Source organism: Sprattus sprattus (assembly GCF_963457725.1).
Source record: "Sprattus sprattus genome assembly, chromosome: 3".
NCBI lineage: Eukaryota > Metazoa > Chordata > Actinopteri > Clupeiformes > Clupeidae > Sprattus > Sprattus sprattus.
In genome coordinates, this window is record NC_137922.1 from 7,971,001 (window position 1) to 7,993,852 (window position 22,852).

General features: G+C 43.1%; 1 protein-coding gene across 1 annotated transcript; it reads left to right on the forward strand.

Moving 5' to 3' along the window:
* Window positions 1-734: 734 nt before the first annotated feature.
* LOC308361898 (vitellogenin-like) lies at window positions 735-9,594 on the forward strand (the record flags this gene model as incomplete). Its single annotated transcript, XM_080834374.1, has 34 exons — window positions 735-825; window positions 963-983; window positions 1,090-1,241; window positions 1,336-1,587; window positions 1,676-1,822; window positions 2,212-2,360; window positions 2,456-2,606; window positions 2,698-2,855; window positions 2,946-3,111; window positions 3,196-3,321; window positions 3,414-3,632; window positions 3,724-3,941; window positions 4,031-4,128; window positions 4,217-4,341; window positions 4,441-4,545; window positions 4,631-4,750; window positions 4,888-5,074; window positions 5,229-5,331; window positions 5,516-5,701; window positions 5,795-5,936; window positions 6,053-6,263; window positions 6,356-6,621; window positions 6,814-6,858; window positions 6,996-7,079; window positions 7,182-7,388; window positions 7,476-7,618; window positions 7,709-7,847; window positions 7,937-8,066; window positions 8,338-8,521; window positions 8,607-8,701; window positions 8,792-8,886; window positions 8,975-9,140; window positions 9,233-9,394; window positions 9,491-9,594. 34 exons carry the CDS (start codon window positions 735-737, stop codon window positions 9,592-9,594), a joined length of 4,947 nt encoding a protein of 1,648 aa, XP_080690500.1.
* Window positions 9,595-22,852: the final 13,258 nt, after the last annotated feature.

The window sequence follows — 22,852 nt, forward strand, 5'->3', positions numbered from 1 at the left end:
ATCACATTAACCAAATCCAATCCTTCACCATCAATCGTGGTTAACAGAGTTTGCACAGATAGTTTGTTTATAATCTGAGCATCTATAGATAGTCTATAGGGGACCATCCAAAGAAGTGTGACTCTCTTTTGTTCTTGGTCATGTACAGTAAACATGAATAAACACAAAGCAAATAAACATTTCCAATGCAAACACTAAACAGGGCCCCAGCATGTCTGCCTACTCTTTATATCTCCCATGGTCATTATTTGGAAACAAACAGCATCACAGACGTATAATACAACTTCTCTATAAAAGTTCATATAACAGAACTTCTAAACCATACCTGAAGGTATGAAAGAGTACCAATATAAATGTTGTTTTTGGCTCTAGGGACCGTAACCCTGGGGACCGTAACCCTGCCAATTCCTCAAGAAACAAAATATCGAGCCTTTTATCCCTGTTCCTTAACCAAATGTTATGCCATGTAGAAATGTAATGAGACCCTAATGAGATCCTAGCTTCCAGATTACATTTATATGAACTTCAACTTTAACAGAATAGTTGTGGTGCTGGTAGAGTGTACCAAAAGCCCTAATGACCCAGACACTGATATGAGAGGAGAGGAGAGGAGGGCAGGCCAGCCTAACCTGTTCAGGTCATGGGCATCTAACCTTGAACCAACCACGTGTGCATCACAATGATTTGGTGAAAGAAGCCTCAAAGTTAATGATATATTGGGTGACGTCAATAAAATGTGGGCTTTAAAAGCAGTGTGTTGGTGTGATCCTTTACATCCAGCTGCCATGAAGCTGTTTGTGCTTGCTCTGACTGTAGCCCTTGTGGGTAGGTGGCTCTTATCTTTTAAAACCTTAGTTATTGTTATTGTATTAAAAAGTACCCATTGTATTCTAATGCCATTCTAAAATGTACTTTTTCATTTAATACTGTATATCTTGAACAATTTCCTATTTTTTCTTCAGCGAGTCAACATGTGAACCTTGGTAAGTGACAAATTCAGCATTTTGAAATATCATCTGCCTTCTCCAATTTACGTAGTAAACTGAGATAGTAATAGATATATAGTAAAAGACATTCCCCTTTCGACAGCTCCTGAGTTTGCTGCCGCTAAGACCTATGTGTACAAGTACGAGGCACTGCTCCTGGGCGGTCTCCCTGTGGAGGGTCTGGCCAGAGCAGGGATGAAAGTCAGCAGCAAGGTGCTCATCAGTGCTGTGGCTGGGAACACCTACCTGCTGAAGGTAATAGAATATTTTATTTAATCTATTTCAAAACTGTATTTTAAAATGAGTTGAATCCATGATTAGTAATGAATGCTCAATTTCACTTCATTAGCTCTTGGATCCTGAGATCTTTGAGTACAGCGGTGTCTGGCCAAAGGATCCCTTCGTCCCAGCCACCAAGCTCACCTCAGCACTGGGAGCTCAGCTTCTGATTCCCATCAAGTTTGAGTACGCTAACGGTGTGGTCGGCAAGGTGTTTGCTCCTGCCGGTGTTTCCACTACAGTGCTGAATGTCCACAGAGGCATCCTCAACATTCTTCAGCTCAACCTCAAGAAGACCCAGAATGTTTATGAACTGCAGGAGGTCAGACCAAACAACATGAAGAACTATATTCTACTATTTTCACGTGATTTACTGCCATATTACTAAAATATCCATCTTTGATCTAAAGGCTGGAGTTCAGGGAGTGTGCAAGACTCACTACGTCATCAGTGAGGATGTCAAGGCAGGGCGCATTGTTGTCACCAAGTCCAAGGATCTCAACAACTGCCAGGAGAGGATCATCAAGGATTTGGGCCTGGCTTACTTGGAAACAATGGTAAGCAGAACAAGGTCACTTAGTTTAGATCTGTTCATGCTTGGCCATGTACATTTTCTAATGAACAACTGACTTGCAGCAAAAACTTAACTTTCCTTAAGTCACTAGGTTGAAATAAACACAGTTCCACTTCCAGAAATCTTTCAATTATATTATGTATCTTTGTATTAGTGACTTTTAATCACAAGTTTTTTTTTTTTTTTTTTTTTTACACATTTTCTTTTAGATATATCTTTTATTTCTTTCCAATCTTAAGCACTTTTTCTTTATTTTTCCATTGGGTATTCCCTTTGCTTTTAATCATATAAAGTACATTGGGTACATTGGGTGTATGAATCCTCAATGCTTACCTTGCGATGCCTAACAACTGTCCAATCTCACACATACAGAAAGCAACCAGCCTGACTGGAGCCGCAACCTACAGCTACGTCATGAAACCAAGCGCCACTGGTGCTCTGATCACTGAAGCAACAGTCCGGGAGCTTCATCAGGTCACACCTGTTGCTGAGATGGGTGGAGTTGCACAGATGGAAGCCAAGTATGGGTTTTATCATAATTAGCATTTTCTCAATTCACAAAATAGAGCTCATTTGTTGATTCGAGGGCAGATTATATGTGTTCTTTCAATTACAGACAAAGCCTGACCTTCCTGGAGCTTGCGAAAACCCCCATTGTGCCCATCAAGGCCGATTACATGGCGCGCGGGTCCCTGCTTTACGAGTTCGCCACTGAAATTCTTCAGACTCCAATTCAGCTCCTGAGGATTAGCGACGCACGGGCTCAGGTGACATTTTTACAGCTCATTCAATTTCCTATACGACACCATTTTCGTAACACATTTTCAGATGCTTCACAATCTCTGTATATTTTTTCAGGTTGTGGAAATTCTGCACCATCTGGTTGCAAACAATGTGGCTAAGGTCCATGAGGATGCTCCTCTGAAGTTCATCCAGCTGATCCAGGTGTTGCGTGTGGCCAGCTTGGAGAACGTTGAAGCCATCTGGAGTCAGTTTAAGGCCAAACCAGAATACAGGTATGATGCAGAATACATTTTCAGTAATTAAAGGAAATATATTTATCTAGATCTTCCTGTGCAATGTACTGACTAACATGAATATTTCAGACGTTGGATTCTGGATGCCATTCCTGTGGTTGGAACACCAGTCGCTTTGAGGTTCATTAAGGAGAAGTTCCTGGCTGATGACATTACCATTCCCGAAACAGTTCAAGTGTTTTTGGCTGCTGTGCATATGGTTCCTGCTGATGTGGAGATCATCAGACTCATCTCTGTAAGTGCACCAAAGCATTATAGGTTTTAATAACATTCTTTAGTAGGGAAAAATATTTATAACTCATATTTGTTAATCCCACAGACACTGGCACACCACCAGAAGGTTCTGGCAAACCCAGCTCTGCGTGAGATTGCTATGCTTGGTTATGGTACCATGATTGCCAAGCACTGTGGTGCAGTTCCTACTTGCCCAGCTGAACTCCTGAAGGTAATTGTTTTCCTTTTATTCTCAGAATTTTCACTAAATATACATATTTTTTTTTATATAAGTGACTGAAAATATTCAACTTCTTTCTCCAGCCCATCCATTCACTTGCAGCTGAGGCTATTGCTAAGGCTGATGTTGCTGAAATCACCCTGCTGGTCAAAGTTCTGGGTAACGCTGGCCACCCCGCCAGTCTTAAACCGATCATGAAGATCCTCCCTGGATTTGGCTCCGCCGCTGCTGCTCTCCCCATCAGGGTTCAAGTCGACGCCATCTTGGCCCTGAGGAACATTGCTAAGAAGGAACCTAAATTGGTGAGCCTAGCCACATTTCTGTTGACATGGGCCGGCCATTGGAAAATTCTAAGTTTCATGTCTGATTATTTCTATGTATTGGGTCTTGTAGATTCAGCCAGTGGCTCTGCAGCTGTTCATGGACAAGGCTCTTCACCCTGAGCTGCGTATGGTGGCGGCCGTGGTTCTGTTTGAGACCAAACCCACCGTTGCACTGGTGTCTACTATTGCTAGCGTTCTCAAGAAGGAGACGAGCATGCAGATTGTCAGCTTTGTGTACTCCTACATCAGATCCCTCACCAGAAGCACTGCCCCAGACTACGCCACTGTGTAAGTGCACCCTTATATGGCTTTCCATATTTTACTTTCCTCATAAACCATGTTTAGAAGTCTAACATGACCATTCATTCCAATTTTAGTGCTGCTGCCAGCAATATTGCCATCAAGATCTTGAGCCCAAAGCTGGACAGACTGAGCTACCGTTTCAGCAAAGCAATCCACCTTGATATCTTCAGAAGTAAGCATGGTTTTCAATTTTCTTGATAAACCCTGAATTCATTTAAAAATGTCTCCAACTTTAACATGAAATTCTCTATTTTTAAAAGGTCCCATGATGGCTGGTGCTGCTGGTAGTGCTTTCATCATCAACGATGGTGCCACTATTCTGCCCACAGCCGTTGTGGCCAAAGCTCGTGCCTATCTTGCTGGAGCTGCTGCTGATGTTCTTGAGGTGGGTTGACTAACAAGAAGCTTGGATACAGTGTACGACTGAAACAACTTCCATCTCCCTGATCACCGTGCTCCTCTGATCGCACTGTTTCTCTCTCAGGTTGGAGTTAGAACTGAGGGAATTCAGGAGGCCCTATTGAAAACTCGTGCTTTGACAGATCTGGAGGACGACAGGCTCACCAAGATGAAGCGCGTCATGAAGGCAGTAAGTAAAAGTTAAAATCATTTTCACGTCATTATTTCCACATATTTGACTGTATTTACAAAATCGTATCTTCTGTTACTTGTAGATTGCTGAATGGAAGGCCTTGCCAACGAGCCAGCCACTGGCGTCCGTCTATGTCAAATTCTTTGGACAGGAGATTGCCTTTGCAAACATTGACAAATCTCTTGTCGATCAGGCAGTTCAGGTAAGGAATTTAGTTTTTACTGTTTCCACTTCACACACAAGAATTATGAGCTGTATATTAGGGCATTGTTTTAGTGTGGCTAAGTATTTGAAAGACTATTTCCAGTATGGACGTGTTATTATCTTTCCCATCTCCAGCTTGCCACTAGTGCCGGTGCCAAGAACCTGCTGAAGGATGCCCTGAAAGCACTGCAGACTGGCATTTCAGTTCAGGCCGCTAAGCCTCTTCTGGCTGCTGAGATTCGTCGCATCTTCCCCACTGCTGTTGGTGTGCCAATGGAACTCAGTCTCTACTCTGCTGCTGTTGCTGCTGCCACCATTAAAGGTAGGACTTGACTGATGATCATTTGATTTCTACCCATCGTGATATAATATAGGTATCCAAAAACAATGTATTTCCATTGCTCTGTTTTTCTTTTGTCCTTTTATAACATTTGCAATTCTATAATTACCTGACACCTTTCCTCTGAATGTTCCAGTTAAGGCAATCATCACCCCACCTCTTCCTGAGGCTCTCAGTGCTATCACTGCTGCTGAGCTTCTGAAAACAGACATCAAGTTGGAAGCTGAGGCCGCTCCAAGGTTCACCTCTTCTTACGAATCCACAACACAGCCACACATATTCCTTGCTGCCCAGTATTTTAACATCCACAAATGTTCCACACATATTCCTTGCAGCCCAGTATTTTAACATCCACAAATGTTCCACACAGTTGTAGTTATTCCTCAAGTGCAGGTCCTTTAAGGTTTTTATTTCCCTTTGTAGCATCGCTATGGAAACCTACGCTGTGATGGGAATCAACACTGCCTTCATTCAGGCTGCGCTCATGGCTAGAGCCAAGGCCTTCACCATGCTGCCCGCTAAACTGGAAGCAAGAGCAGATATTCCCAAACTGAACTTCAAGATTGAAGTTCTCCCTGTCGCGGCACCAGAGCACATTGCCAAAATCCGGTAAAGATACTCGTGTCCATGCCATTTAAATATTAAAAATAGGTTTGATGTGTCATATTTCTTTGTCATTTATCCATATTAATTTGTTCCTAGTGTTGAGACCCTGGCAATCGCCCGCAACATTGAGGATCTTGCAGCTGAGAGAATCACACCAATGGTCCCAGCTGTTGCTGCACCACGGGTGTCCACAGAGAGGTTTGCCTCTACCAGGATGTCTTCTACTTCTCGCAGTTCAGTAAGTCCATGGAAAACTCTTCTTTTCTTTCATTATCTCGTTTTGTAAAATAAACAACAACATGATTTATTATTATTCATTCATTATTCCTGTCCTCCTTGTAGTCCCAGTCCCAGTCCTCTGAGATCATTTACTCTGATATGGCAAATGATTATCAACCACAGCTGAGGGCTGGTGCTCCATTCTACAAGACCATGTGTGTCCCAGCTCCCTTCTTGGGACTCAAGGGATGCTTTGAACTCACCTCTAGCAATGCTGCTCTCATCAAGAAAAGCCCTCTCCTCAACCTGATTGGAGAACACGCCCTTTTGGTTGCTGTGAAACCAGGTAATGTATTTTTTTCAAATACTTTTTTTTTTTTTTACAAAAGATAAGGATCCGTGGTAGAAACGTTTTACTAATTTCTTTCTTTTGTACAGCTGATGGCCCAGCCATCGAGAGACTGGAGGCTGAGGTTCAGGTTGGCCCCAAGGCCGCAGAAAAGATCCTGAGGGAGATCAATATCATCGATGAGGACAGCGCTGAGGGAAGAGCAATCGTGTCTCAACTGAAGAAGATCCTTGAGCCTGCTGTGAAGCGCTCCAGCTCCAGCTCCAGCTCTGCCTCCAGCTCTGCCTCCAGCAGCCTCCTCAGCTCTTCCAGCTCTTCCAGCTCCTCCAGCTCTTCCCGCTCCAGCATGTCAAAGGTGAGTTTGGGCCACATCAAATCATATATAATTTTCTTTCATGTAAAGATATCTCAAAATTGTATTTGAATATGACTGTGATCATTTTACTTAAATGTGCTTGGAGGTTGTTCTGAGTTGCTTTGTTATATTTTGTTTACACACAAAGTAAAACATTCTTTTGCCATTTTTTTTTATCTCACTATCCCATAGGTTTCACTTAAGGAATATCCTTTTAAGAAATTCCACAAAGATCAGGTAATTCCTCTCATTCTTTAAAATGATCGTATCTATTCGTATTTTTATCCATTGAATGTAAGAAATCAATATATCCACTGGAATTGCATCAGTAGTACAAATGAGGTCTGACTTTGATGACTTGGCTTTGCTCTCAGTACCTCGTCTCTCAGAGAACCTCCGCTCAAGACCCCAGAAGCAGTGGAAGCAGTGCATCCAGCTTTGAGGCCATTTACAAACAGGTGAGGTCCATCAAATGCCACAAAGCTCATAGTAATGGATTGGGTCTGGGTGAAAATTAATTAAAAAATGAAATGTGTGTCACCTTTTATCCGTACTTCCAGACTAAGTTCCTTGGTAATGCCGTCGCTCCTGCTGTGGTGGTCCTCCTCCGTGCTGTGAGAGCCGATAAGAAATTGCTGGGATACCAGGTTGCTGGCTACTTTGATAAGGCCAACAACAGGGTGCAGACCATCGTCTCTGCTCTGGCTGAGACTGACCACTTCAAGATCTGTGCTGATGGTGTCCTCCTGAGCAAACACAAAGTCATGGTGCGACACTGTCACATTTCAAGGCTTTAAAGTCATTTTGAGACTTTGGTGTAAATATTTAAGCATTTGAATCTTCTGTGAAATTAGGCTAAGGTTGGCTGGGGAAAAGAGTGCCAGGAATTTGCCACCATCTTGAAGGCTGAGGCTGGTCTCCTTGGTGCCAGCCCTGCAGCACGTCTGGAGGTGGAGTGGGTGAAGATCCCTGCTATTGCCACTACCTATGCAACCAGGTACTCTGTCATTAAACATTAAAGAGTTATATTTTTAGGTAAATATCCATTCCACATATACTCTTGATATTGTTTATTATCTGTGTTAAGGCTGGCTAAGTACATCCCTGGTGCTGCTTTAATGGCCGGAGTCACTGTCAGTAAAGCCAAGAACAGTGAAAAAGAATTGGAATTGACTGTTGCCATCCCTACCGAGAGGACAGTCGATGTCATTGTAAAACTGCCACAGGTAAATACCTCCAAATACTTTCATTGTGATGATTTCTAAACACATCAGTCGTGTTGATGTTCATCACACTGCATGCTTTGTGTGTGTAGATGACTCTTTCCAAACTGGCCCTGCCTCTGCCCATTGCCCTGCCTATTGGTGCTGATGCTGTTATCCGCCCCTTTCCCGAGGACAACATTCTTGACCAGTTGCACTCCCTGTATGCTGAGGCTACCTCAGGTAGGCGTTAACATCTGATACAACATTATTATTCAGCCCGACTGTAAGTGCCATCTCATATTATTATTTTATCAGCCATCCATTCATTCACGTGTCTAAAATGTATTTCAGCTCAGTGTAGCATGGTCCGAGACACACTGACCACATTCAACAACAGAGACCTAACCCTAACCCTAAATGTATTTCAGCCCAGTGTAGCATGGTCCGAGACACACTGACCACATTCAACAACAGAGACCTAACCCTAACCCTAACCCTAAATGTATTTCAGCCCAGTGCAGCATGGTCCAAGACACACTGACCACATTCAACAACAGAAGGCTGAAGAATGAGATGCCCGTCTCCTGCTCCCAGGTGTTGGCCCAGGACTGCACATCAGAGCTGAAGTTCATGGTCCTGCTGAAGAAGGATGAGCTCACTGAACAGAACCACATCAACGTGAAGATTGCTGATATGTGAGTATTCTTAAATAGTGAGTACCCCATTATATCAAAATGATTGGGTTCGGAAAGCTGAAGATTTTGCTGTGACCTTCTTCAGGGATGTTGACCTGTACCCCACTGGAAGTGATGCGCTGGTAAAGGTCAATGGAATGGAGGTTCCTATTTCCAGCCTTCCCTACCATCATCCCTCAGGTAAACTAAACCTATTCATCATCTTCTATTAATCCAAAAATACTGATTTGCTTATTATTTGTGTTTATAATTAAGTGGTTCTGGTTTTAGGCTCCGTCCAGATCAGACAGAAAGCTCAGGGCCTGGCACTTTATGCTCCTAGCCTTGGTCTTCAGGAGGTTTACTTCAGCAAGGAAACATTGAGGGTAAATACAGCTTGAATGCAACTTACATGTGCACTAACAATTGAAGAAATACAAAAGGACTAAACCTCAGTACAACTGTGTCCTACAGGTTAATGTTGCGGACTGGATGAAGGGCAAGACTTGTGGTCTGTGTGGTAAAGCCGACGGAGAGATCAAACAGGAGTACTCCACCCCCAGTGGTTACCAGACCAAGAGCCCTGCCAGCTTCGCCCACTCCTGGGTGCTTCCTGCCGAGAGCTGCCGTGACAACACTCGTAAGAGAGATACCTTTCAGCAATCACTTACTTATTTTTAGACAAAGGTCTGTCACATGTAATGTGCTGAAACATCTTTGTATTTGTTTCAGAGTGCCGTCTGAAGCTTGAATCTGTGAAACTGGAGAAGCAGATGATTGTGGACGGACAGGAGTCTAACTGCTACTCTGTTGAGCCAATGCTGCGCTGTCTGCCCGGTTGCCTGCCAATAAAGACCATGCCAGTCACCATTGGATTCCAGTGTCTGCCCGCTGGTAAGTCTTAAAAACCGATTTCCTATTTGATCCATATGTTTGTGTTGTGAAGAGCCAGCTTATCTGACATTACTTGTTTTTTTTTCTCCTGTTTAGATTCCAGCTCTGTGGATCTGAGCAACATCTCTGAGAAGAGTGTGGACCTCAGGGAGACTGCTGAGGCCCATATGGCATGCCAGTGCAACACCCGCTGTGCATAGAATGTAAAGAGTAAACCTCAAATATGTCCTTACCCCTGAAATTCAGAAATAAAGTTATTGAAAGTTAAATTTGTCTCTGAAACTTTCTTAGGAAAAAAACATGGTGATACCAAAATGTTAAATACAATAACATAAAAACTAGACTCTAATTGGAGGCAATACTTTTTTTCTGTTGAGATACCATATTCAAACCTTTGTGTTCGTAACACACATCTTAGCCCTGTTTTTAAATCATCACATTATCATACAATATGGCACATAGATGCAACCAGCATGGATATCCTTCTGAGATGTCGTTGAAAAATGTTTTTAACAATGTGGTAAGCCCCTGAGCACTTCATATGTGTGGGGAAGCAAGACAGTTGAGCTACAATCTCAGAGGCCTCTTGGTCTCTGGAGGATTTGAAATACGCAATTGGCCCAATAACTGCCCTGAAGTCATAAACCACTTGCCTGAAGATGCCAGACCAGATTAACTGGAGCTGTGGTTGGAACATGACAAGTCTGAAGCACAGGAGTCAACGCTAGGGATAAGCTGATAGTGTGATGCTGACACCTTCAGTTACAAGCACGGACCAGTCACCCATCAAGATACCACCATGTGCAACATCTTCCATGTGTTAGCTAGTCAGAATTACCCTCTTCGGTCTATACTTCCTTATACCACACAGGAGAAGGTACTAGTTCAGAATTACCCTCTTGGGTCTATACTTCCTCATACCACACAGGAGAAGGTACTAGTTCAGAATTACCCTCTTGGGTCTATACTTCCTAATACCACACAGGAGAAGGTACTAGTTCAGAATGACCCTCTTGGGCAGTGACGTGCGGTGAGGTTCCTAGCTGATGAGGCACAGAAACCGGAAGTGATTGTCATTCCGATCTCTTGTTGTTTAAAAAAAATGTAAATGTATACATCATACATGTAAAAATACATATGGTTTAAAATTTGTCATCTGACCAGGACTGAAAAAACTGTATGTTTCATTGTCTAATACTATTACTTTTAAACGATCGTTTTTTTTTTATTATAAGAAGTTATGCGGCTCAATACTTAACTGACTTGTTAACCTAACTTTTACAAGGCTTACAGCTAAACGTACAACCGGTGTGCTAATTGAACTTTTACACCCTGTCAAATAAGATATTAATAGTATCAAGCGAGCGTATGTAACCCTCCCACCAATGATGTGGCTCATTTCATTTTGTCTAGGGACAATATAACTACGGTTTTGGGATGCTAATTTAAATGACTCGGACAGAGTTTTGAATTCGCAGTTTAGACAAAAACAATTGCATATTTATTAACACAACATATTCACAAGCAAACAGTTAAACACCGCAGATATAGCACACAATACCTACAAATGTTCTACTGACCAGTATAATTTAAAGTTGGTGCACTTTTGTTGGAGCTCGTAACCGTCAATTAGAGGTGAAACAAACGTAATCCACTCACGACTGTCCGTATAGTTCAGTGGAAATCCGTTGTCTTCTCCCGTGATTTCCCTCCTCTTCTTGAGCGAATGCAGTCAGTAGTTTAGCTCAGGAATAGCACCTATTCTGCTCACAACTTCAAGGCATTTTTCTTAGCGAGGCCCGTGTTACGCCTGAATATGTAGTCCCGTTGGGAAACGTGAAACACTCCAATACCTTCTGTCCCGTCGTTTGAAGCAAACCTTTTAGCTCCAGCATTGGTCTCCCATTATCAATCATTTCGTGTTTGAACTGAAAGCTTCAGGTTAGCAATGCAATCTTCCATTTTCGCCGTCAAGGTCAAGTAGAAGTGTGTAGAAGGAGTCCAACGTCAGACTATATACCCGAGAATTGCGCTCATGCTCGCCCCCTTCACTGAATCCGTGCTACTGCCTGCCTCAGTAGCAATATTTTTCAATGCATTTTGAGCTCAACTCAAAGGTTCTGCGCTTGCGCACGCATGCGTAAAACACAGTTTGGAGTGATTGCGCAATCCCTACTGAGGCACTGGCTCAGCTGTCCATAGATTTGCCTCAGTACACGGCACGTCTATGGCTGATCACTGTCACTGGGAACCGGAAATGCTCAAATTCAGCGATTTTGATAATAAAAATGCTCAAAATGATCGGAATCATGCAGCAATGACACTCGTAACACAGATAACTAGAGAAATATGAATATTTATTTCATAATACATAAATATATATGATTAGGCCTCCCCTGCCTCCTATGACTGCACGTCCCTGCTCTTGGGTCTATACTTCCTTATACCACACAGGAGAAGGTAGTTCAGAATTACCCTCTTGGCTCTATACTTCCTTATACCACACAGGAGAAGGTACTCTTGGGTCTATACTTCCTTATACCACACAGGAGAAGGTACTCTTGGGTCTATACTTCCTTATACAACACAGGAGAAGGTACTAGTTCAGAATGACCCTCTCCGGGCCTGGATATATGTTGATGCTTCTAGGAATCCGGTACATGACCTCATTAGTGGTAAAACCATGCAAGGCCTTGTGAAACGTAACAGATGGTGTCAAGGACCATTACTCTTACAGTTATCTTCTGAAGAGTGGCCAATCCTTCCTCCACCGAACCACTCTGAGAGATGATACTAATTGTATTTCTGGCTAATCCAAATGAGGTTGAGGTGAACTGTTAATTATGTTAGTTAGTAGGTTAGATCTGTTTCATTTAGTCAACTTTCTTTTGTTGTTATTTACCACATAAGTAAGGATCCCGTTCCAAATGTGATGTTGCACATTAAGGGTTAGAGCACTTTATAGCAGCACTGAATGATTAATGTGACTGACCTGTTGATGGCAGTATAGTCACACAATAACCACCACAATTGTACTGTTGTTAAATATTGTGTGTCTGATCCGACGAATTTCGCCGAAAGGTGACAAGTTTGCACCCCTGTGTCAAGACCCGCCTTACGTTGCTTCTGATTGGTTTATATTGCGTGGTGCCTTCCGTGGTTGGTTAGATTTGGGCACAAAAGACTGCCGGATTGGTTTTCTCGGTCAGTCAATCAGAGTTACTCGAAGCCACGAGGACCAAGGTTTATTATCATGGAAATAAAAATATAGACTATTGAATGGGTAAATAACATGAGAAATGTCAAGTGTAGCGTGTGGTGTGAGAAGTGGTCAAATTGCATGACTGTCACACTCAAAGCGTGACGCTTGGCAGCTCTGCATTATAACAACAGGGCCCTGTTCGGCGTACAACTGAAGCTAAGATAAATAATTTAGCTCGCAACTGGAGATTAACTAGCTCGCTAATTGAGAACAGGCCAAGCGCGTCTGGCGACGAGCGCTAATTTATTTTAACCTCTCGTTAATTTATCCCAAGCTAAAATCATCAGCTAAATTGCGCGTGCACGTCCTGCTTTAAAAGGCATGAAAGGTCGATAACCAAAACCAGGATTTTTTTAAACAGCAACATAATCTAAACTCAAAGAAAAAGACTCATTTTTTTCTCCGCTAAGGCGGGATATGACCATGAACGCGTTATGAAGAATTCAAGACCATAATCATGTCAAATTCATCACTGTCGCGACTGCAACAGCATTAAAGAAACTGTCCATAGGCTGTCTAAGTAGTGATATTTTTTCTTGTATCGAACGTGTGAATTTGGTGCAGCGGGTATAGCGTAGGGCTTGCATGCAGTAAATCGCCAGTTCGACTCCCTTCCCCTTCGTAAGAATTGTAGTTTTAAATCGCTTTGAATAAAATCGTCTGCTAAATGACAAAATGAAAATGTATTAATAAGAAATTCAATAAATTGAAGCAATGCAAATAAATTGTGTTTCTTTCTCTCTTCTTATCATGCAACCACCTTACCATCCACATCCACCATCCACCACTGCACAAAAACTAGACACGTTTGCAAAACTAAACGTTTGCAATGAAGTAGGTAAAACAACTTTAGCCAATATCTCCGTAATGGAGATGTGTTATGTGCTCAAATTTTCTGGGATCAAAGAAAACGTTAGTATTCATGTGCAAACTAAAAATCACGTCTCAGGCTGAGCATGAAAGTTATTTCGGGTTTATCAACTGTACCAATGTCTCAACTGTACTAATAGGTTACCACTGTCATATAATTGTGAGTGCTTTGTTCTCCGCATCGCCGACATTACAAAAATGAAGGTACTCGCAAGAAAGTGATGGTTGTATGCAATAAATGACTCGAGAAGGTCTTTTAAATTAATTATTCCTTGTCGGGTGGATCGGTAGCGCTCATACAAGAACTCATCATGATGGAGAAATGGATCTTCTTGGCGATCGCAAAGAACTCTTCCTACGCTAATCAAACTATTACGTAATATGACTCCTTGTAAATGGGATCCCTCCTTTTGGCGTGGGTGTGGCAAGTTTAGCCAGCTAAACTTTGCTTAGCCTGCCCTGGAGCAGGCTAGGGCTAAGCGATTAATTACCATGGAGATTGAGCAAAAGTTGGTACGCCGAATCCGCTAAAGCGGTGTTGTCTTTTTTTAGCCTGGAATTTAGCTCGCTAAACCGCTTAGTGAGCGTCGCCGAACAGTACCCAGGCCTTCCCTAGACGAACACTGGTAACTTTTGCATAGGATCATGGGGGTGTGGGGAAACAGAAAAACAATAATCATAAATTACAGGCATTATTTCGTTTTGGTTTCCCTCTTTATTATTTGTTCTGTTTTGTGTTGAAAAATAGGAAAACAAACACCAATTCCCATTTATTTGGTCATACAGAAAAACGGGAAAACAAAACATTGAGTCGTTATTTCGTTTTCCGTTTGCCAGATTGAATGGAATACTTGAATGATCGGATGATACACGGACCCAACACTGGTTTTGATTTCTATTATTTAATATGTCTGTTTTCTATGCACCGGATGTTATTTCTGCACACGTACGCGGCAAGACAGTCGGGTATGGTCCGTGTATCACCCGATCATTCAAGTATTCGATATCAACATGAAAAATGATTAGTAGATGATTAAAACCAAGTCAAGTCCAGTCAGTTTTATTTATTTAACCAAGTTAGAATAACCAGTAAACAGTTTCCAGATAGAGCTAGGAAATAAAGTCAACACTTCACATTAAACTACCATGCCACTACTAGATAGCACTTGTTAGTCTTTCTGAGTAGCACAGGGGAGCTAGTCCTTCCCTCCAACAAAAGCTAATCAGACCCCACCAGCACATTTTAATGAAACGATAAAGAAATATTACTTTATTAACAATATAGGTAGGGAAAATATGACTTACTACCTGCTAGTGTCACCTCTGCAATTTAACCGATAGAAAGCTAGCAGTAGCCCCTTATACATGTGTCAATGTAAAGCTGTTACATCGCGTCTGCACCGATAGAAACTCGCGAACGTAAGACCGGCATACATCATATATATATATATATATATACACAACATACAATTAAAATAGCACTCAACAGTATGGTATCAGTATTGGGTCCGCGTGTGTGTGTGTGTGTGTGTGTGTGTCACGGAATGCACGCAGTCTTCCAGTGAGATGCGAACGTTCGTCTCTGTGTGTGTGTGTGTGTGTGTGAGCACAAGTGCAGCGTTAGTTCGTTTGGACTGTTCAACCTGTGTGTGAGGGGTCAGTGTATGTGATGGTGTGGTGTAAAGATACCGGTCACAGAGATCACGTCTGGGATGCCGATGGATGGCAGGCTCAACTCAGTTATGGCTTTCCCAGCAGAATCTCCTCGGGGAAGTAGCTAGCAGGCGAAGTGTCGATTGGTGATGGCCAGCTTCCTGCGCTAGCCTATCGGGTGTTGCCGCTCACGGCAAAACGTACACTTAACCTAAGTGCTGCCCAACTTTGGCACTGGCACCGTCAAAGTAAACACGTCCCGGTCCTAGCAACGTCAACGGGTCTAAACACTAAGCATTTGATTTAACTAACACATATGGCTTAACTATAATCGTGACTCTGAACAGCTCCGTCTTCCAACTCAACTTCTCTCTTCTTTCACTCTACTCTTTCTCTAACGGCTCCTTTGCTCGTGCCCGCGACCTCACGTCAGCTTAAAGGCGTAGCCCATATTTGTACCCGTTACATTCCCCCCTGCGAAACCCTGCCATACCATCCATCATCCAGATGACAGTGTGATCTCTGAAAAAGAGCAAAAGAAAGTACAGCTTGTCAATTCATACAACAGTAACCACAGGTACGTTCTCAACACTTGATGTACATGAAGATGCCTTAGAACACTTGTCAGTAACAGAAACATCATAACACTTGTCATCTTGTCACTCAATTCACTCAATACTCAAGTACAAAACAAGGAAAAGGTTTAAAACACATACAATTAAACACATCACTCAAAAACTTAATCTCTCCTAAATCTACAAGGAATTGTACCTCTGGTCTGTCTCTGAGACCGTCTCGGTTCACCCACACTTTCACTCCCTGCGTCTGACCCACCCGTAGTCCCCAGCTCTTCAGGTAAGGGGCTAACAACTTCACCCATAGCCTCATCCTCCCCATCTGAGTGTTTTTCTGCTACATCTCTATTTCCCCTGTCAGTGTAAGTGAGGGGCGTGTGTAGTGGCAGGAATGCAAATGATGTCAGGGAAGTCTGTGTCAATGTCCGGGCCAGTGTCCTTCCTGGGCCGGTGCCTGCCTAGGGGACGTGGTGGTGATGACGGGAAAGTACAGAGTTTTAGTTGGTCTCTGTAAAACAACTTTGGAGGGGCCGCCTTTCTCAGGGCGGATAGTGTACACTGGGATGTCACTGTGGTTCTGTTGGACCACTATGTAAGGAAAGGGTTCCCACTTGACTCCTATCTTGTTCCTGCCCCGACAAGAGTGATTGCGCAAGAGAACACGGTCCCCGGCTCTCATGAGGGCCGCTGCAGCTCTGCGGTCATAGGCCCTTTTCCTTCTCCTTGACGAGGCCTGCGCAACAGAGTTTGCCGTTACCACTACCGTTTTGAACTTCTCATGATGGGCGTTGATTTTGGGAAACACATCTTTTGCCAGGGTACATCGCTCGCTTGAGAAGATCATTAAGCAAAACCACAAACTCCGGCTCAAGATTGACCAAAAAGCTGAGCAGAAAATGAAACGACTCAGGGCTTTGAAAGCAAAAGAGGAAGAGAAAATCAGGGCAGCTGCTGCCATAAAGACCAAGGAGTTTGGGGACATATATAAGACAAATATGAAGGCTGAGTGGAAAGAACTTAAGAGGCTGCAGGCTAAGGACAAAGAGGAGGATGAAAAAATTGAGAAAAAGAAAGCAATGGAAGAGAAAAAGAAAGAAAAGGAAGAGAAAAAGAAAGCTGAAAAACCGGAGGAAAAGAGAGCAATGGAAGAGAAAAAGAAAGAAAAGGAAGAGAAAAAAGAAAGCAATTGAAGAGAAAAAGAAAGCTGAAAAACTGGACAAAGAGAAAGAAATGGAAGAGAAAAGGAAGAGAAAAAAAAGCAATTGAAGAGAAAAAGAAAGCTGAAAAACTGGAGGAAGAGAAAGAAATGGAAGAGAAAAAGAAAGAAAAGGAAGAGAAAAAAAAGCAATGGAAGAGAAAAAAAAGCAATGGAAGAGAAAAAGAAAGCTGAAAAACTGGAGGAAAAGAAAGCAATGGAAGAGAAAAAGAAAGAAAAGGAAGAGAAAAAGATTGCAAATTGAAGAGAAAAAGAAAGCTGAAAAACTGGACAAAGAGAAAGAAATGGAAGAGAAAAAGAAAGAAAAGGAAGAAAAAAAAGCAATTGAAGAGAAAAAGAAAGAAAAGGAAGAGGAAAAAAAAGCAATTGAAGAGAAAAAGAAAGCTGAAAAACTGTAGAAAGAGAAAGAAATGGAAGAGAAAAAGAAGGCAAAGGAAGAGCAAAATGCCAGAGCTGAAGAGGATCGTGCCGCTCAGGTGGAGGAGAGAGAGAAGGTTCTCTTTCTGGAGGAGATCGTCGAGGGCAACGCAGAGCAGCACAACGCAGTAAATGCAGGAGATCCTGGAGGGCGACGCAGATCAGCACAACGCAATACATGCAGGAGATCCTGGAATGCGACGCAGATCAGCACAACGCAATACATGCAGGAGATCCTGGAATGCGACGCAGAGCAGCACAACGCAATAAATGCAGGAGATCCTGGAGGGCGACGCAGATCAGCACAACGCAATACATGCAGGAGATCCTGGAATGCGACGCAGATCAGCACAACGCAATACATGCAGGAGATCCTGGAATGCGACGCAGAGCAGCACAACGCAATACATTTGGATTTGATTTGATTTGTTTATTTGATGAAGAGGGACAGTGTACATTATTAAACATTAAAATGTAAATGCATCCAATTGTAGACAAAAGGCTAGTTTCCATTGGCAGTCCCCCTGCCAGAGTGAAACTGGCTAAAGATAGGGAAGAATACAGCATAACATTGGGGAGGGTAGGAGAGAAAAGACAACACCCAGACTATGCTCCTAGAGGAGTACAGTGTGGGAACAGTATAAAACACACCTCAGTACATAAGCACATACAACTCACAAACAATACATACATGAATACAAAACACCAGAGCTACATGAAAAAGCTGCCACTTGCGTTGGCGTTGGGATAGCCAGGAGTCTCATGACATGTACCAGGACATGACAAACACGAACCAGGCGAAGGTGTGGGATGTGACCGAAGGTGTCAGCTTGGGGTGGAACGTAAACAGCGACTGCAGAGAATTCCCTGGGCAGGTAGAATGGTCTGCACTTGACCATTAGATGTTCGAGGTCAGGTGAGCAGCCGGACGATTTTTCTTCGGATCCACACACCACTGGTTGTTGATCAGGATACACACACCACCTCCTCCATTCTTGCCCAAATCAACTGTTCTGTCCTGCCGATGAAAGGAGAGGCCATCCGGTAGGATGACAAATTATTTTTTTAGTACTGTTTTACTGAACTTGTTCCATGTTCATCAATTTCTTTTCAATGCACAGTCCTCTGTCCAGACATGACCTCATGTTGTTTCTCTGGATGTGGCTGTCCCATCTATGTCAGGACAGAAATATCTAGACATCCTGACAGACTCTGTGAACAGATTGCAGAGTTACCAAGGTATAACATGCAGCAAGTACTCTGATTTGAGCCATTGGACATATTAGCAGCAGTTCAGCCTAGGAAGTCTTATAAATTATCCGTTTGGCTGATCTCCAGCCTGTTGATTGTTGATGTTTAATTTCTAAATGTGCAGATCTGACTAACTGCAGTGGAAGCAGAGAGGGAATGGGGCACACTTGTCGAATAATCACTGATGAGTACTATTGTACAAAACTACAATTTAGACAGACCCCTGAAAAGTGTTTTGTCTGTGGATAGCTCCATTGTCCCATGACCACACTCTAGTGCTGTGTCACAAATTCACCCTTAAATCTGGGACATGGAAAGAAAATGCAGTAATTGTGGGTAAACGATGGGTTGACTCAAAAACGATGGGTTGACAGATGTAATTCTAGAATATTGATTGGTCAAGATTAGTTACCAGGCAGGAACTGGCTAATAACAAGACCTCTATTTTGAGCAAAAACCAGACCATTACCTGTGTTTGTGAAGTGTAATATACATCATTAATAAGTTATTTACGTTTACGATATTTACTGCTACAGATTACACCTATCACAAGTGTAATTCAGTTGCTATTAATGTTGAACAGCAGCGTTAAACGTGACACCACATTAAAAGTTAGGCAAATGACGTTGTAGCTGGTATTAGCCAGTCAAATACATGGGGGTTTTCCGTTCCTGCCTGGTAACTAATCTTAACCAATCAATATTCTAGAATTACATCTGTCAACCCGTCGTTTTTGAGTCAACCCATCGTTTACCGACAGTAATCAACCAACACAAACTCACAATAGGCTACTATGTACAAACAGAACTGTGTATATATCATGGAATGCTTGATCAAGGGATCTGTTTGGACAGATCAGATGCATGACTCACTCAATTTACTACAGTTGGAACATGAACATTGGAATCTGCATACTTACCACTGCACCACCAGGATCCTGTCCTCCCATGCATCTACCGTATGTGTGAGGGGGGGGGGGGGGGGGGGGGGGGGGTTGGCTGCAGTCAGATAGGCTGTCCCACCGTCTTTTCCTTACCACTTTTCCATGCCCTCGATGAAAAGATTGCGGTGTCAAACTAAATAGATTTCATAAGGACTTATGAAAAGACAACCACTGTACTGCAGAGACACACACAGTATGTCAAAAGGCAGACTTGTACCTAAAGTTTTTAAAATTGTAGTGGCAAAAGTTTCGGGGTTTTCCTTTAACCCTGTTCCCATACCTTAATGCTTATACCATCTGGAGAGTGCGGGTGCAGATTTGTCAGACTTGCAGCCATTTCCCATAACAAATCCAAATTGCGTTACCGAAACATTAATTGCAAAGTAAATGAATACAAAAAATATATGCTGATATTTCAGTGTCCTTTTGATCTTTAGTTTTGCGGATGTATCCAAGGTCAGGACTAGGTGAGGAGGCTGAGGCTGAGGTCAATGACGGTGTTGCTCCGTAACCAGTGGCGGCTTCCGGCTGATGTGGCTCCACAATAACTCATACCACTTCATTCATTATTCACATTCAGTGGCGTAGCGTAGCGTAGTAACGACAGGCCCAAGTGCAAGATATTATGACGGGCCCCTCAAGTAAACGCTTAAGTGCTCAAGGGGTTCACATACTTTCAAGTGGCACTGTATGTGTAAGAGCATGTTTTGGACCAGAGGTGATAAGAAGGGTCTTACTTGACAACTTTACAAGACAGAAAGCATAGTAAGATATCCTTGGACGTCAGAGACCCACCACGTGGTTATCCCTGCTGACGTATTGTTTAGGTGCCAGAGAACGCCAAACTTCTATCTACAGTATATAAACCTTGTGTGATGTTGTGTTTAATATTGCTTCTCTCTCGTCTGCTGCAGTCTGTGAGTAAGCCCAGGCTCCCTCTCTCTCTGAGGGCCTGTGCTTCTCTGACCTGCAGGGAAGTGGGTGAGCCCAACAAGCTTGTTGTTGTTTAATAAATACACTTATATGAAACTCCGGAGTCCTGAGGTAACTTGGGTGAATTTTCCCCTAACAGTTATGATTCTGTGCGTTTGTGAGAGCAGTATCAGGTTGGGGGTGTTTCATCAGTGTTATGACTCTGTGCCCTGTTATCCTCAGGTTTACAGAAGATGATAACAAGGACTTGAAGGAACTGTATAAGCTGCATGGGTCAAACTGGACGACCATATCAGACAAGATGGGCCACAGTTGTGAAGCCGTGCAGAGGCGATTTAACGTGATTTGTGAGTGATCAAATACACACCAGAACATCCATAATGTTCAACGTTCAGTCTGCGATTCTAATCCCATACACTTATTGTCAATTTCAGCTCATTGCTCCTCATCGTCCTCTAGCTGTCCTTTCAGTGTTTGCTCTGAAAATAAATCTGATGTTTGTACAGAGTAATTTGCAAACAGTGAATTCCAGCCATAAAACATTTCCAAGCAATCAATGCATTACTGGTATAATGTGAATGGGGGGTTGAGCTTGAATAATAATAACCCTTTTCCAGAATTGTGGACTGTACCTTTAAGCTAATTTTCTGATTGGCTGCCAGCTTTGATGGAGAGTCCATAAACTACACAGGGTAGGTAGATATTAAAACTAATGCAGACGACTGAGGTCTGTGAATATTGACCCCGTCTTGTTTTATGCTTTGTCACTTCCTGTCCCTCAGGTGAAAATCGTAGGGAATGGTAAGAGGCAGAGTTGAAGGTCCTCCTGACGTGCGTACACCAGCAGCTGCTGAAGAGGGCTGAGCCTGGAGGAGAGGGCGGCGTCGGGTCTGCGGTCATCCAGAAGATGGACATGCATAAGAAACTGGCCCGGGTGTTTCCTTGTGTGTGTCCTTGCCTTTGTGAGCTAAGAGAAACCGTGTTGATGCTCTACCAGCCTGTGTTTTGTAGGATGAATTACCTGGTGGGTAAAATGAAGACTGGTGGCAAGATCCACGGGAGAAAGAGCATAGAGGGGAAGATCCAGCTGATCAAAGCGTACGTTTCAAACTGTAACTATGGTTACCTGTCTGCCTTCTTGTCCTGGTCCTCTGTCTCGCCTTCCTTGCCTCTGTCTGGTAGGCAAAGACAGATAACCACTAACTCTCATCCTAATAGCAACTTCCGTAAGCCTCACTTCTCAAGCTTCACGTGTCTTGTTATCGAAACAGCTGCTTTTAGTAATACTCCAGATGGCATTCTCTATTCAAATACTTCCGTCTGGACATTGAAGAGATTCTGCTTGTGTAAGAGTTTCTTGTGATCACCTCATTTCTGAAGTTAACCCAGTTTCTGTGTGCCCCGCCCAGGATCAATTAAATGGCTGTGGAGGAATCTTTGTCTGGGAAGACCTCACTCATCTCTTTGGGTAAGAGGCTCAGGTTAGCAAGTACATAGGAGACTGACAAGTACAACACTTCTGTTATTGGGTGCTGGTTAGTTCCTGTCCTGCTAAGGTCATAATCAATATGGGTTGGCCTATTGGCCTTAAATATGCGTTTGCATTGAAACTACTCTTTGACCCTGCTGTTAGATTACCTGTTTATGCACAAGAATCGTGTATTAGTGTGATATTTGAGTGAATTGTGTATAAGTGTGATATTTGGGTAAGTTGTGCGTTAGTGTGAAGTTGAGTGAAAGTTTCCTGTGATTTCTCTATGAAGCAACACCACACCTTTCTACCTACAAATGAAGTTCCACCAGCTGAAGGTGACCTGTATACCAGACTGGAACAGAAAGTCTTTCTGTGGTGAGTACTGACCACTGCTAGTTCATGTATCTCTCTCGATCATGTCTAATTCTTTTGTCTGTTTTCTGGTGCAGTATGCAAAAGTGACCTTGGGTTCCCTTCTGCTCTGCTTCTCCACCTTCTCCTTTCTTCTGTCTTGCTGTTCTTCCTCTGTTGCATTGTCTCTCTGTCTGTCCCCTTCTTCAACCTCCCTCCCTCTCTCTGTCTCTGATGGCAGACATCATTGATTTCCTGTATGAGAAGACCCTGCTAAAGCTGGAGGAGGACCTGAAGGGCCGTGATGATGCTGAAGATCCTGCAGAGCAGCGACAGTCTTACAAGCTGAGATCTTCCCATACCTCTGAAACACCCCAACGCCTCCCCCACTCATCACCAGAGAGACAGGTCACTCTTACAAGCTGTCAGAGATCTTCCCCAAACACTGACAATGCCCCCAACGCCACCTCCACTCATCACCAGAGGACTTTGACTTTTAGCGGGCGTGTTACT